At 46.7% G+C, this 15,724-nt stretch overlaps 1 protein-coding gene across 3 annotated transcripts in view; it reads right to left on the reverse strand.

Moving 5' to 3' along the window:
* CFAP221 (cilia and flagella associated protein 221) overlaps positions 1-15,724 on the reverse strand; it is a 71,947-nt gene that overhangs the window by 54,221 nt on the left and 2,002 nt on the right. For 2 of the 3 annotated variants that reach the window (XM_058664394.1, XM_058664395.1), the window contains exon 3: positions 13,497-13,597. In XM_058664394.1, the coding sequence (XP_058520377.1) occupies positions 13,497-13,597 (101 nt within the window). The remainder of the gene's footprint in view (positions 1-13,496; positions 13,598-15,724) is intronic. The other variant, XM_058664396.1, reaches the window with a different exon arrangement.

Consider the following 15,724-nt stretch of genomic DNA (forward strand, 5'->3'; position numbering starts at 1 on the left):
CACCTGCAAGCACCAGCATCCCATAGGGTGCTGGTTCTAATCCCAGCTGCTCCACTTTCTGTCCAGCTCTCTGCTTGTGGCCTGGGAAAGCTGTGGAGGCTGGCTCAAAGCCTTGGGACTTGCTCCCACAAGGGAGACCCAAAAGAGGCTCCTGACTTCTGGCTTCAGATTGGCTCAGCTTTGGATGTTTCAGCCATTTGGGGAGCAAATCAGCAAATGAAACTCTCTCTCTCTCTCTGTCTCTCCTTTTCTCTGTAAATCTTCCTTTCCAATAAAAATTAATAAATCTTAAAAAGAAAAGAGCCTACAGCTCCCAAGGGCCCCTCCCCTGTTCATCAAACTCTCCACTCTCCTCTACCACTCTCCCTCCAAGCAGGGACTTTGGGTTCTGTTTGCTGATCTCTGCCTGATCCTGAGATTAGCCTGAGCCCAGAAACCAACCCCAACCAACCCCTAACAGGCTCTCTACTCTGCAGAGGACCCAGACCAGGACTTCAGGAAAAACAGACTAGTCAGGCTGGCCTCCTGCCCAGGCCTGGGCACATGACAAGGAGCATTCTCTGATGGCCACAGGAGAACCAGGAGGCGCTGCGAGGAGGCAGTACCACTGGTGGGGGAATCAGCCGGGGCCCCAAGGACAGAGGTGAGAGGGAGGGACAAGAACTTCTGAGTTCTGGGACATCTGGGATTTGTCGTCCTGGAAGCGCTGCGTAAGAGTGGTCTTGGTGGAGGAGTGCGGGCTCCCTGGGGCCAGATCCACAAAGTGGTCCCTTCAAGAGACACTGGGAGGACAGGTGTGCTGGGCCTTGCACATGCATAGTCCTTGGCGTAGGGGGCGCTGTGCTGGCTAAGGGGTGCAGCAAGTGGCGAGGAGCAGGGCTTAAGGACAACCAAGGCCTTGAGCTGGGAGTTCAGGGGGGAAAATTGGGAGTAGGAGGCTCTGTCGCCTGTCATCTACTTAAGAGTAATTTAGGAAGGACGGTGCCACACACGGAAGCACATGCACTGGGTTTCACATGCCCCCCAAGACATAGCTGACTTTGGGAGAGCAGTAATGTGCACCCCAGGCATGCTTCTTAAGCATGGAAAGACCCCGTATCCAATGTTGCTGCTCTAGAAACGGCTGCTGGAGGACAACCATTATGCTCTCCTAAGTGGATGCTGCAGGGTCTTTCGTATTGGTGGAAAAGATAAACTGAACATGGTACCCAGGCATCTGTACTCTCAGACAAGAGGAATGAGAAACTGTGAGCCCAGATGCCCAATCTCATTTCATTGCTTTTTAGAATTACCTGTAAGTGTTTCATCTATTTTTATTTATTTGAAAGAGCAATAGATGGGGTGGGAGTGGGGTGCTGTGGAGAGGGGAAGAGAGAGAGAGAGAATGCTATTGAGATTTTCCATTCGTTGGTTCACTCCTTAGATGTCTTTAATAGCCAGGGTTGGGCCACGCTGAAGCCAAGAGCCCAGGGGACTCCATTTGGGTCTCCTACATGATTGGCAGAGACCCAAGTACTCAGGCCAACAATGGCTGCCTCCTATGGTGTGGACTGGTGGAAAGCTGGATTCAAAGCAGGCCCTCTGTCTTGGGAGGCAAGTAGTTCAAGCAGTGGCTGGCCTTGCTGTGTACCACAACACCCCTCCCCTCCCCACCAGTCAGCCTTTGGCTATGAGTTCCAAGTATCTCTTGGGTCCCACATTCTATTCTGTCAGTTGCTGCACCTGTTGTCAGCAAAGCTTCCATATCAGAAGGACAACTGAGATGTCTCAGGCATGACAATACAACGACCACTTTGCTGGCCTGCTAGTATGTGCCTGCATGTGTGGTAGAATTACTTCTCAGACTATAAGCCAGCTGGGGTATGGCAGGGGAGGCTTCCAGCATCAGGTTTGGTGTGCACCTGACAATCAGAAATAACTTCATTGGCTTTGGACAGTCTGTAACACATGGCATCATAGGTATTAAAGCTCTAAGAGCTGTTCTCCTGGCTGCTTGGGCTGGTCCAGCTACTGTGATACTCCTGAGCAATCCCAGGGAAGACAAGAATGGAAACTGCCAAGACTGGGGATGTAACCAGCACCTGTGGACAAGGGCTTGGCCCAGGTTCTGATTTGAAAAAATAAAGGAACCGAATCTGTGTGAGGTGGAGCAATTCCACATACATCCAAAACTCACCCGAATGTGAAGGACCATGAAATGACATCTGCATATTCAAGCGAGAAAGAAATTAGTAAGATATTATCTTCTGAAAGAGGAAAATGATACAGATGTCATTTGAGATAATAAAAATGTATTATTTGGACACAAGTTTCCCATATTCACCTGTAAGAATCTTGATCCTGAATTGTTCACTTGGATCAACAGAAAAATAAGTGATTGAACTAAACAAACAAACAAACAAACAAAAAGGTGGCTATTTAGGCAACAGGAGGGCAGGGAGTAGAAGATGGTTTTCCCTTCTATGGAGATGGGGATGGAAATTAAACGGAGACTGGTCAAGACATGGCAGGTGGCAGGGAAGGCAGCCAACAGATGGTGATGATGGTGGGAGAGAAACCCCTCTTTGGATGGGAACCCTTAAACCAAACACTGCCTGAGACAAGATTTACATTCCCCTCCTCCCCACCATGTCCCAGGTGACACGGAGTCACTGGGCTTCCAATGACAGAACTGAGAGCAAGAGAACCAGAGCGAAAAAACTGCTCCTTGCACTTCAAGAAACAAGTTCAACAACCCAGTGACAAACTTTCCCAGTGCACTGGCAATACCTGGAGAGGCTGGCTGGGGATTTGTCAAGCCCTGGGAGGATGAGTGAGGACGTTTGGGATGAGGATGTGGCCAACAGAGACTGCCCAGAGCACACGGGGTTAAGTGGCAGAAGCAGATCTGAAAGCCAGGTCTCAAACTCTAGGCTTGGGCTCTTTTCACATCGTTTCTCTTATCTCATAGTCCAACAAATCTCAGTGCCCAAACTACATTTCCTTTCTGTGTTTTTACATGCCTTATCAGTGAGTTAGCCCTATATTTAGATAGTTAAAAATAATATCCTGAGGCTGGCCATGTGGCACCCTGAGATAAGCTGCCACCTGCAACGCTGGCATGCCACAGTGCACTGATGGTTTGACTCCCTGTAGCTTCCTTTCCCATCCAGCTCCTGTTGAGCACTTGGGAATGGTCCAAGTGCTCAGACCCCTGTCACCCATGTGGGAGACCCTGATGTAGATCCTGACTTCTGGCTTTGGACAGGATCCCACTCCAGCCTGTGGTGACCATTTGGAGAGTGAACCAGGGGATGGAAGATCTTTCCATCTCTCCATGCCCCCCACTTGCATTTCGCATTTTAAATACATAAGTAAATCTTTTTTAAAAATTAAAATTATATCTTTTCAGGAATAAAATGGTAGAAGGCAGTGTTGTCCACCTGGAAAGTCAGCAGAAGGTGGCTCGAGTGCTTGGGTTCCTGTCACCCATGTGACGGATGTGGATGGAGTACCTTGCTCCTGTCTTTGGTCTGGACCACACGGAATCATTGCAGCCATTTGGGAAATGAACCAGTAGATGGAAGATCTCTCAAACACTCTCTCCCCTCCCTCCCCCACCTCAACTCTGTCTTTTCAAATAAATAAATAAATAAATAAATAAATAAATAAATAAATAAATAAATAAATAATATTTAAACACTAAAACTTATTTATATTATCACTTTACAAAAAGGAATTAAAATGGTATTCCTGACTTCCCAGTCATTACTAAAACTGGGAAAAAGAATAATCAAAGATATTATAAATTAACCCTTAGAGGGTTAGCTCCATCGGGCTGGGCTTCCACCTGTGGTATCAGCATCCTATATGGGTGCTGGTTCACGTCCCGGCTGCTCCACTTCCCATCCAGCTCCTTGGGGCCTTGTACCCACATGGGAAACTGGAGGAAGCTCCAGGCTCCTGACTTTAGATCATCTAAGTTCTGGCTGTTGTGGTCATTTGGGCAGTAAACCAGTGGATGGAAGATTTCTCTCTGTCTTTCTCTTCTCCCTATAATCCTGCCTTTCAAATAAATTTTAAGAAAAAGAAAAAAATTATTAAGAAAACGAAGTATCTAAAAAGTGTATTTTAAATGACTTAAAAGTTGATTTGACATATATATATATATATATATAACAAAACCCAGAAATCCAAGTACTGCTCTGGAGGTGAGATAAAAATGTTGACAATCCCACTCCTTCTTCCACTTTTGGGGTCAGGAGATGCCAGATCCCACAGGATCTTGGTTCCCCTTGGGGGAAACAGGGGGCTGCTTTCTCCTGGTTGCATAGACGCCCGTTTAAGTGATTTGGCCTCCACAGGGCGCCCTATAGACTCAAATAAAAGAACATAATAAACAAATAAAACCAAACCCACATAGCAAAAAACAAGCACATATCATGTAGTCAGACACTTCACAGCCATTACCCTGAACTGATCGGGACTTCTCCACGGACGGGACCCACAGCCCTCTCACTCCTTTCTGTGTGTCCGGCCAAGCATCTTCCTTTCTTCCCAGGGTGAGTAACAAACAGAACCGCCCTCTGGGGACTTGTGGCATGTTGGGGCTAACCTCTAACCCCAAACACTGACCTTAGCACCTCCCCAACCCCAACTCTCAGCCTTCAGGCTGGGATCTTTCAACATCTCCCCTCCGCACCACAGTGTCTCAGAAAGGGTTATACTTATCCTTCCAGGCATGTGGGCACAGCTTTCAAGCACCTCTGTTTCTGAATGTTTTCCCTGAGGAGGGTGAAGCAGCCACTGTAGGGAGATGCCCCGGTTTTTCAGGATGATTTCAGTACCCCCCATCTCCATACACTTAGAAGTCATTGGCATTCCTGGTTCTAATTTTTAAGAAGCGAAATCCTTCATGGCATTGCAAATTTCTAGTTTTTCTTCCTGTTGCTGATTTTGTTTTGTGGCTTTTCATTTAAGGGGGTGTATAGTAGCTGTGTAATGGAGACTATCATAGCCAGATGTGAGGATACAATGCAGTATGCATCTCTATTCCAGACTAAAGCTGGACTTCCAGTGAAACTGCTGGACTCTGACATTGTCTATGCCTGCAACAACGGACTTAGGGCTACTTATGAAGAACTATACCATTATAATAATACAGGGGAAGTCAGTGTGGGGGTAGGTTTAGGGGGTAGGGGATGATGGAAACCCCAGTGCCTATGGAACTGTATCATAAAATAATAATAATAGGGTCCAGCACAGTAACCTAGCAGTTAAAGTTCTCGCCTTGCATGTGCTGGGTCCCATATGGGTGCTGGTTCTAATCCCGGCAGCCCCACTTGCCATCCAGCTCCCTGCTTGTGGCCTGGGAAAGCAGTTGAGGATGGCCCCAAGCCTTGGGACCCTGCACCTAGGTGGGAAACCCAAAAGAGACTCCTGGCTCGCTTCTGGCTTCAGATTGGCTCAACTCCAGCTGTCAGCTCAGCTCTGGCCAGTGCAGCTGCTTGGGAAGTAAATCAATGAACTAAAGATCTTCCTCTCTGTCTCTTCTCCCCTCTATATATCTGACCTTCCAATAAAAGTAAAATAAATCTTTAAAAAGCAATAATAATAATAAATGGAGGAAAAAAAAACAGATTAAAAAAAAGAAGCAGCAGCAAAGTCCTGGGACTGGTACCTTGGTATAGCTGACTAAGCTAAGCTTCTGCCTCCAGCATCCCATATAGGTACCAGTTCGAGTCTGGGCTGCTTCGCTTCCTATGTGGCTCTTCTGCTTATGGTCTGGGAAGCAATGCAAGATGGTTCAAGTCCTTGTAGTCCTGAATCCACATGGGAGATCTGGAGGAGGCTCCTGGTTCTTGTGTTCAGATCAGCCCAGCTTTGGCCATTGTGACCATTTGGGGAGTAAGCCAACAGAATGGAGATACCACTCTTGTTCTGTGTTTGTGTGTGTGTGTGTGTGTAGGTGTCTCCTGTCACTGAGCTTTTTCAATGAAAATAAAATAAATCTTTAAATATTTATTTGCACATGGCCGCAATGGCCGGAGGTAAGCTGATCTGAAGCCAGGAGCCAGGAGCTTCTTCCAAGTCTCCCAAGCAGGTGCAGGGTCCCAAGGTTTTGGGCCATCCTCCACTGCTTTCTAAGGCTATGAGCAGGGAACTGGATGGTAAGTGGAGCAGCTGGAATATGAACCTGTGCCTCTTGGGATCCTGGCACTTGGAAGTGAGGATTTAGTCACTGAGCCATAGTGCCAGACCCAAAAATAAAATACATCCTTTAAAAAAAAAGCAGCACAGTGCTGAGGTCCCTATAGGCTATCACAGAGAATGGAAAAGTAACATTACTATTTCAGAAAACCAGAAGGAACTGTTCGTTTACTTAAGATAAAGCTTTCCTGGCTACTGATGTCATTTGGGTTTAACAACAACGATGTCAGTCGTCCCATGAGAAAATGCATGTATTATTGACTTAACAAATACAATTTCCTAGACAAAATCTTTCCACAGCACGGAGAAAAAAAGTTAAGGGGTCTTGGATCTGAAGCCACTAGAGATCGCTATCTTTAAGTTTGAAGCTAAACTGGGATGTTGTTCTCAGAGCGAATTCAAGTAAGAAATTGTTTCAAATCCTTGACCAGATCTGGACCCAACTCAAACATTAATGACCATTGAGTGTGGTCCTTTTTATTTTATTGTTACTATAAAGGCAGATTTACAGAGACAGGAGGAATCTGCTGGTTCACTCCCCAATGACCGTAGCAGCTGGAGCTAAGCTGATCTGAAACCAGGTCTCCCATGTGGCTGCAGGGTCCCAAGGACTTGGGGCATCCTCCACTATCCTCCAGGCCACAAGCTAAGAGGTGGACGGGAAGTGGAGAGCCAGGACACCAACTGGAGCCCATATGGGATACTGGTGCTTGAACGTGGAGGCCCAGCCTGTTGAGCCAAAGTGCCAGTCCCTATTGTGGCTGTGAACACATTCAGCCATTCCACTCCATTTCAATCCCAACGCTGTTTTGTGTTTTTTTCTTTTTAAGATTTATTCATTTTTAGGGCTCAGCACAGTGACCTAGCGGCTAAAGTCCTCACCTTGAAATATGCCGGGATCCCATATGGATGCCTGTTCTAATCCCGGCAGCTCCACTTCCCATCCAGCTCCCTGCCTGTGGCCTGGGAAAGCAGTTGAGGACGGCCCAAAGCCTTGGGACCCTGCACCCACGTGGGAGACCTGTAGGAAGCTCCTGGCTTCAGATTGACACAGCACCGACTGTTGCGCTCACTTGGGGAATGAATCATTGGACAGAAGATCTTCCTCTCTGTCTCTCTTCCTCTCTGTATATCTGACTTGGTAATAAAAATGAAGAAATCATTTTTATTGTAAAAGCAGATCAGATTTATGGAGAAAAGGAGAGAAACAGGGAGAGAAAGATCTTTAACCTGCTGATTTGCTACCCAAATGGCCACACGGCTGGAGCCGAGCCAACCTGAAGGCGGAAGCCAGGAGCTTCTTCTGCGTCTCCCATTGGGTGCAGAGTCCAAAGGCTGTGGGCCATCTTCTACTGTTTTCCCAGACCACCAGCAGGGAGCTGGGTTGGAAGTAGAATAGCCCAGACTCAAATCTATGCCCATATGGGATCCTGGTGCTTGGAAGGTATGGATTTAGGCATATAACATTGGGCCCAATTTCCCTACTTTCTTAAGGCAAAACCAAGATAAATGCATGATTGCTGGAATTTTTTCTTCCTCTTCTTCAGCAGACTCTCAAAGTAAGGTCATAGCCTTAAGCTTCACTTCACTGGTGGGAGCAGGAAGCTGGCTCTCCTGGGATCTCCCAGCATGCTATTAAGATGGAATCATTTGTACGTTTTTATCTGTGTGTATTGGTTTTAATGTCTGATAGGAGTGGTGTGATTACAGTTTCCACTGCTTTTTTTTTCTTGGAATGAGCAAGATCATGCCAAATCAATCTCCTCCAAGAAAGCAAATTCCATGTCATTTGGGTGTTTACTAAGTTACTTCTGCATGATGGACATTGTGCTAGGTCCCCTCGTAAGCAGCAAAGACCTCTGCTGTCAGACAGAATGCAGATCTTGCTTCCTATGTAGACTTAACGGATCATGTACAAGGGGAGCGACATGTACATAAAGCAATCTTAGATGTGACAATCCAAGGCTAAATCCTACCTTTAAAGATTTATTTACTTTTATTGGGAAAAAAACAGATTTACAGAAAGAAGGAGAGACAGAAAGATCTTCCACCTGCTGCTTCACTCCCCAGGTGGCCACAATGGCCGGTGCTGAGCTGATCTGAAGCCAGGAGCTTCTTCTGGGTCTCCCACACTGGTACAGCATCCTAAGATTTTGGTCCATCCTCTACTGCTTTCCCAGGTCACAAGCAGGGAGCTGGATGGGAAGTAGAGCAGCCTGGACATGAACTGGCACCTATATGGGATCCTAGCACTCGCAAGGTGAGGATTTAGTCACTGAGCTATTTGCACTGGGCCTTAAAAAAAATCTCACTGTTCAGTATTTCATTTTTCTTGTGATTGTTTCCTGGGAGCAGGTGGGGAGGTCAGGGATGATAACAAAAGAAAAGGAGCTGAGTGCCTTGAGTGTGCGCATCAGATTTGTGCTGGAGATCAAAGGGAATTCTGCCTGGAATCTCCCAGGAAAGAGACAGCTCCTGTATGGAGCAGGGATGATTCAGAAGGAGGGAAGCTGAGTCAAATTTGCAGGCACCGGCCTCCCAAGGATTAACTCCACAGCTTAACTTGTTTCTCAGAGCATAACAGGATTGGTAATTTGGGCCTGATACATATAGCCACTGGCTTAACCGCAAGTTCCTGCTTCCTATTTGTCAAGTTATCTGCCAGGGGATTGGATAAAACTCAAGGGATTTAGGGTGGCCACGAGAGGATTGGATAAACACTGGGAGGAACTGAAGGGATTTAGGGTTGCCACTACTGGGAGGAACTGAAGGGATTTAGGGTGGCCACTACTGGGAGGAGCTAAGCAGAGTATAAAAGAAAGTCTGGAGTTGCAATAAAGATCATTCTGTCATCGATCGGCATTCGGTGTACTGCGTGTTGCCTTGTGTTGTCTCTCTGCGTTGTCTGCGTTGCAACCCTAGTCCCTCCGCTCGGCTCGGGGTACGTGGCGACGAGGGCGTTGCCAACATCTGGAGGTTCCCACCGAGATTGAGAAAGAGAGGATACGACGAAGGGTCGTCCCAAGAGTCTGGCCAGCCGATTCAGGCAAGTGGGACGTATTGTAAGTCTCTCCTAAACTGGTAGGAGAGGGAGGTTCATTTTGAAATATAGTCAGGTTTTGGATTTATTTTGAAATAGAGTTAGGTTTTAGACTTATTTTGAAATATAACTAGGTTTTGGATTTATTTTTTAAGTTTTCGATTTATTTTGAAGTATAGTCAGGTTTTAGATTTATTTTGAAGTATAGTTAGGTCTTGGTGTTTAATTTATCCGGTGAAAAGGACGATAAAATGGGTTCTGCCTTCTCCCGGGATAAATTGGCCACCGAGCTTGAAGAACTTCTACGTCAACTGGGGATGCCAGTTAAATTTAAAATGATTAGAAATTTTGTTAAAGCCATTCAATCTAGCAGTCCTTGGTTTATTGTTTCAGGCAACTTCAATATTCCCGATTGGGAACAGGTTAAGGCCAATTTACAATCCTGTTTACAAAAAGACCCAGATAATTTCCCCATTGTTAACTTTTCTTTGTGGCGCTTAGTCCGTGATTCATTATTTACTGATAAAGTGAAAGTTGAGAGACAGTTAAGAGAAGTACAGACTACTTTTGAAGCAATCCAGGGGTGGGAAGTTCTACGGTCCTTGGAAGCCTGGAACGAGGCGGCCTCGAGTGAAACCACCCCGAGTGAGACCTCTTCTTTAGAGGAGAGTGAGGTCTCTTCTTTAGAGGAGAGTGAAGCCTCTTTTTCAGATGAGAACGAGGCCTCTTCCTCGGAAGAGAGTGAGGACAAACGAGATGAGGAGGCTTTCTTAAAGCGGAAAATTAAGGATAAGGAGAAGGTTTTCTTAAAGCGGAAAATTAAGGATAAAGAGAAGGTTTTCTTAAAGCGGGAAATTAGGGACATTAAAAGAAAGTTAAAGAAAGCAGGAATAGGTGCATGTTCCTCTGGCAAACTGTCCAGTTCCAGACCACCACCATATGTCCCTAATTTTGTGACCCCTACCGCTCCTCCTGAGGAGGAAGCCACGGGCCATTCACCCAATAATTACCCCACACGGCCATGGAATGACGGCCTCACTGATCAGCCGGTGGGTGGGGTTCGATGCTTCCCTGTAATAGAGGTCCCAGTTCGAGGAGGTCCCCCTCGCCAGGAGCATCAGCCCCTTCAATTTAAAGACCTCAAAAATGTAAAGCAGGCTGTTAAAGATTATGGTGCCCAGGCACCCTTTACTCTTGCACTCATAGAATCCTTTTTGAGTTTGAATCTTACTCCTAGTGATTGGATGCAATTGTGCCGCTCTGCTCTCGATGGTGGTGACTTTCTCCTATGGAAAGGGGATTTTCAAGATAGGTGCAGATTTTTTGCTGAGCAGAACGCGGCTGGGGGACACGCAGATCGAAGCCTTGAAATGCTTACTGGCACTGGACCTTTTGAGGGCATCCAACAACAAGTTAATTATGACCTAGGAGTTTATGCACAGATAGCAAATGCAGCCCTTGGAGCCTGGAAGGCCTTACCTAATGCTAATACAGGAGACCAGCTTTCCAAGGTCTTGCAAGGCCCTACAGAACCTTTTCAAGAATTTGTGGACCGTATTATGCAGGTTGCTACTAAGATCTTTGGTAACGTGGAACCAGCAATGCCAGTAATTAAGCATATAGCCTTTGAGAATGCTAATAAATATTGCCAGGATGCTCTCAGGTTCCACAGAGATAAGTCCCTGCATGATTATCTCAAAATTTGCAGACATATTGACTCCACCCATGCCCTTGGGCAAGTGATAGCAGCAGCTGTTCAACACCCTCAGCCCCACCCTAGGGCACCTCCCAAAACCTGTTTCAGATGTGGACAGCCTGGACATTTTAAAAAACAGTGCCCCAAAATTCTGCGACAAGGATTTCATCTCCATCCCCTATGATTCCCAACAGGTGGTATGGTTGCAGAATAATATTGATGATTGGTCTGTCTTTTGTGCCACGGTTTCTTCTCAGTTAATTAATCATTATCCTTCCCATCGCTTAGTACAGTTTTTTAAGAGACATCCAGTTGTTTTTCCACAATTACAGCAGCAGATTTGGCAGCGCACTTGTCCCTTATTTGTTGGGCATATAAGAGCGCATACCTCCTTGCCTGGCCCCCTAAGCGAGGGTAATGTATGGGCAGATTCGTTGACTCAGGTGTTGCACATATCCCTGACCATGGACCCTTATGAACAGGCAGTGCGCCTTCATAAAAGGTTCCATCTCAATGCAGCTTCCCTGAGATTACATGCTAAGGTGACTAGAGAACAAGCCACCCAGATTGTCACCAATTGTGAAGTCTGCGCTCAATATTGTTCTGTCCCATCCCTAGGGGTTAATCCCAGAGGGTTATTGCCCAATCATGTGTGGCAAATGGATGTTACCCACGTCCCTTCCTTTGGAAAACTTCAATATGTGCATGTTTCAGTTGATACCTATTCCCATGTAATATATGCCTCCGCTCATTCAGGAGAGAAATTAAAAGATGTTAAAGCCCACTGTTTACAGGCCTTTGCCTATATGGGCGTCCCCAAACAAATTAAGACCGATAATGGACCGGCCTATGTTAGCCAAGGTTTTGAGAAGTTCTGCCAAGATTTTAATATAACTCACAAAACAGGCATTCCTTATAATCCTCAGGGTCAAGCCATTGTTGAACGTGCTAACCGCACCCTTAAAGTTTATTTAGAAAAAATAAAGAAGGGGGATGTGGCTGAGCATTGCAGCTCACCCCATTCCTTACTGGCATCTGCAATCTATGTGTTAAATTTTTTAACTGTCACTAATGATGTAGCTCCTGCAGAGCGCCATTGGCTTCGCCCTGCTAATGAGAATAAAGGCCAAGTAAAATGGAAAGATCTGGCCACAAATAAATGGCGAGGACCAGATCCAGTACTAACGTGGGGGCGAGGCTCCGTTTGTATTTTTCCCCAGGATGAAGAAACACCTAGATGGGTTCCCGAGAGACTTACACGACAAATCTCCTTGGCTCCAACTCAACATGATCCCACTCCTAATGATGTTCTTGCAGGATAGGAGACCCTGACAGCAGTGGTGCAACTTCCTGATATCCTGCCCATGGGAAACGCAGATCTCCAGCTGCTCCCCGATTTACCATCATATGTTACCCCTGTGAAATGGCATTTAACTGGCAGCATGGATGTTTTAGGAACAAAGCGGAATCTTGGCCATGAGGCTGATGGTCATAGCCATGATTGCAGTACTGTTTAGTCTTCTTTGCCGCCTATGCAGGCAACAAGCCTGGGAGCAGGTCATTATTTGACAAACCATGATGGATTTAGCTGTGGAAAACCCTAGTGCTGAACATGGTGTGATGGGCAGCCAGAGACGGGTAAGATCTGGCAGCGCTGATGACCAACCTAAGACAGGGATTCCCCAGGTGGGGCTCCCCATGACGGGTAAGGCGTCAACTGACTGCTGGACAACCTAAGACAGGCGTCCATTAAAAAAACAAAAAAAGGGGGACATGCAGGCACCGGTCTCCCAAGGATTAACTCCACAGCTTAACTTGTTTCTCAGAGCATAACAGGATTGGTAATTTGGGCCTGATACATATAGCCACTGGCTTAACCGCAAGTTCCTGCTTCCTATTTGTCAAGTTATCTGCCAGGGGATTGGATAAAACTCAAGGGATTTAGGGTGGCCACGAGAGGATTGGATAAACACTGGGAGGAACTGAAGGGATTTAGGGTTGCCACTACTGGGAGGAACTGAAGGGATTTAGGGTGGCCACTACTGGGAGGAGCTAAGCAGAGTATAAAAGAAAGTCTGGAGTTGCAATAAAGATCATTCTGTCATCGATCGGCATTCGGTGTACTGCGTGTTGCCTTGTGTTGTCTCTCTGCGTTGTCTGCGTTGCAACCCTAGTCCCTCCGCTCGGCTCGGGGTACGTGGCGACGAGGGCGTTGCCAACACAAATTCTGCCTCTGTTGCCCAGTGAGTCTGTGTGCTTGAACACAAGCACTACATAGCATTTGGCAATCTCAGCTTCCCGGTCTATATATGAGAGTAATGATACAGTCATGAGAGAGTTTGCACCTGCCCAAGAACTCAGCTAGGTCCCATAAAACACAAAGTCCAGTCCCTGGCCACCGAGGGGCAGCTACTTAGAAGAGGGCTAGGAGGAGCCTGGCAGGAGCCCTTGGCCCAACTTACAGGGACACTCTGGCTGATTCCACTTCCCGAGTAACACACACACACACACACACGGGACATGCAGTCGTTTCACTCCCGTGATGAATGACTGCACCGGGGAAGTACCTACCAGAGTTTGCTGGTGTTGCTTTCCTACTTGATAGCCTCCAAAATGTACAATGCCAGGCCTTGCCTCTATGACCTTATTCTTCAGCAGTTTTGCATAAACCTCTAGGAAAACAAAGTACACAGGTAAAAATGAGACATACGAGGCAACAAAGGAACTACTGAGCTAAAGCATAGCCTATGAAATGTCTTTTAACGCAGGGCATTTAAGGCATAAGAACGCGTTAGGTGCTGCCTGCCGCTGCCTACAAGGCTAACGGCATGTTCCACAAAAGCTCGGCTGCTGCTCACTGCACGTCCCTTTGGAAGGCGCTGCCCTCCTAATGTAGACTCATAGCTGATGTTTACTATTGTCTGAAGTAACAGGCTCTGCCTGTACGTCCTCATCTTTGCAACAAAACACCAGCTCACACCGAGCATGCAAGCACTGCATCTACTCCTTATGCAATGCACTCAGCCCCAAGCACACCGACACCAAGTGTTGAATGTTACTACTGTGTGTTTAACTTTCACAGTCTGATTTCCTCTGAGTGGGATTACAACTCTAAATAATCATCATGAAAGATGACACAGACTCAAATGGAGCCCTGTGCAACGACTCAAAGGCTAAATCCTCACCTTGCAAGCGCTGATATCCCATATGGATGCCAGTTTGTGTCCTGGCTGTCCCACTTCCCTTCCAGCTCCCTTCTTAGGGCCTGGGAAAGCAGTCAAGGATAGCCCAAAGCCTTGGAACCCTGTATCCGTGTGGCTCCTGGTTCCTGGCTTCAGATGGACTCAGTTCCAGCTATCGTGGCCACTTGGGGAGTGAACCAGCAGATGTTACATCTTTCTTGCCTTATCTCCTAAAAATATCTTATCTGCCTTTCCAATAAAAAAAATCTTTAAAAAAGAAAGACAAATGGTTCTTGTTGTAATGGGAGGACGTTAGCTTTTGAAGTTTTTGAGAGCAAGGTTCAGAGGAGCTCACCATACCTATCATACCATCTGTGATGCTTTTCCCAGGCCTGGTTTGGCCAGGAGCAGAGCTGTGCGGAGAAAGCACCAAGGACCCCTGTACTAACACTTCTGCGCCAGAGGCATACGTGGCTCTAAGATCCTCCCTTCAACTTGATGTCATTTTCGCTTCACAGATGAAGGGAGCTGAGTCTTGGTGAAGTGGCTTGACCACAGCAGGGGTTTGGGGGTGCCAAAGCCGACACCCAGGTCTGTCTGACTCCAGCCACTGCTCTCCCTCAAAACAAGACAGGTTTCTTACGGAGGATTTTGACTTTGGCTACATGCAGCAACTATGAGTCATCCTATCACCCGTTGAGATTCTAGAATGCATCTGAAATGTTTGAGAAATGCTTGTTTTACACTGCTCCCTTGGGGCAGGGTGCAGGGCTGGTGGGGTTGGAGTGTCACTGTCAGGGGCTTTGGGCCATAATGAAGGGCTTGGAATTGGGTAAGGATTGCGGGTCAGAGAACTGCCCGCTTCTGTAGGCTATTATCAGGTCATTTTTTTTTTTTAAGAACTGAACTTGCCTTCATTCAGGAATCATTTTAATTCTGAAAGATTTGGCTGGGGGAGGACACATAAAGTGGAGGTGAGACAGCTGGCATATTTCCTCAGAAATGGCCAAGGGCGCCAATTTACACTCAGCAAGTGTTACAGTAGCAAGAGCCACACCACAACATTGCAGTTCTTTTTGTTGTTGTGATTTCATTTTTTTAAATTTATTTTTATTGGAAAGGCAGATCAGATTTACACAGAGACAGAAAGATCTTCCTATCCACTGTAAAACAGGACCCAACTTCGTATCTGTTTCCCTTAGCCCAAGGTGTCCTTGCTTGCCCTTTATCAAAACGAGGGATCCAGCTGGCCTTACACGCTTCCAAACACCGGACTCGAGTGGCCAGTGTTCAACCTCAATGGCCAGTGTTGTTTTAGGGTGATTTGTATAAGGGAACTGAGATCTGGGCAGAATGTAACTGCCGCATGCACGTGACCCCCACACCAACTGGAGCCCACCTGGTCATCATAAATTCCCTGAAGAGCACAGCATCACGGACCAATCAAAGGGAGGTCACGAGCTTCACTGACCAAACAGGAACCTTGCACGTACGCACCTTTCATCAGCCCCAATTATCTGTCTACAGGGACCTTCACCCATAACTCCTCTGGGCGCCTGCCCCGCTCCTTGATCTGCACTTTGCAGTAAGTACCTATTTTCTTCAACTACCCCAAGG

This window comes from Ochotona princeps, chromosome 5 (assembly GCF_030435755.1).
Source record: "Ochotona princeps isolate mOchPri1 chromosome 5, mOchPri1.hap1, whole genome shotgun sequence".
In the NCBI taxonomy this organism is placed as follows: Eukaryota; Metazoa; Chordata; class Mammalia; order Lagomorpha; family Ochotonidae; genus Ochotona; species Ochotona princeps.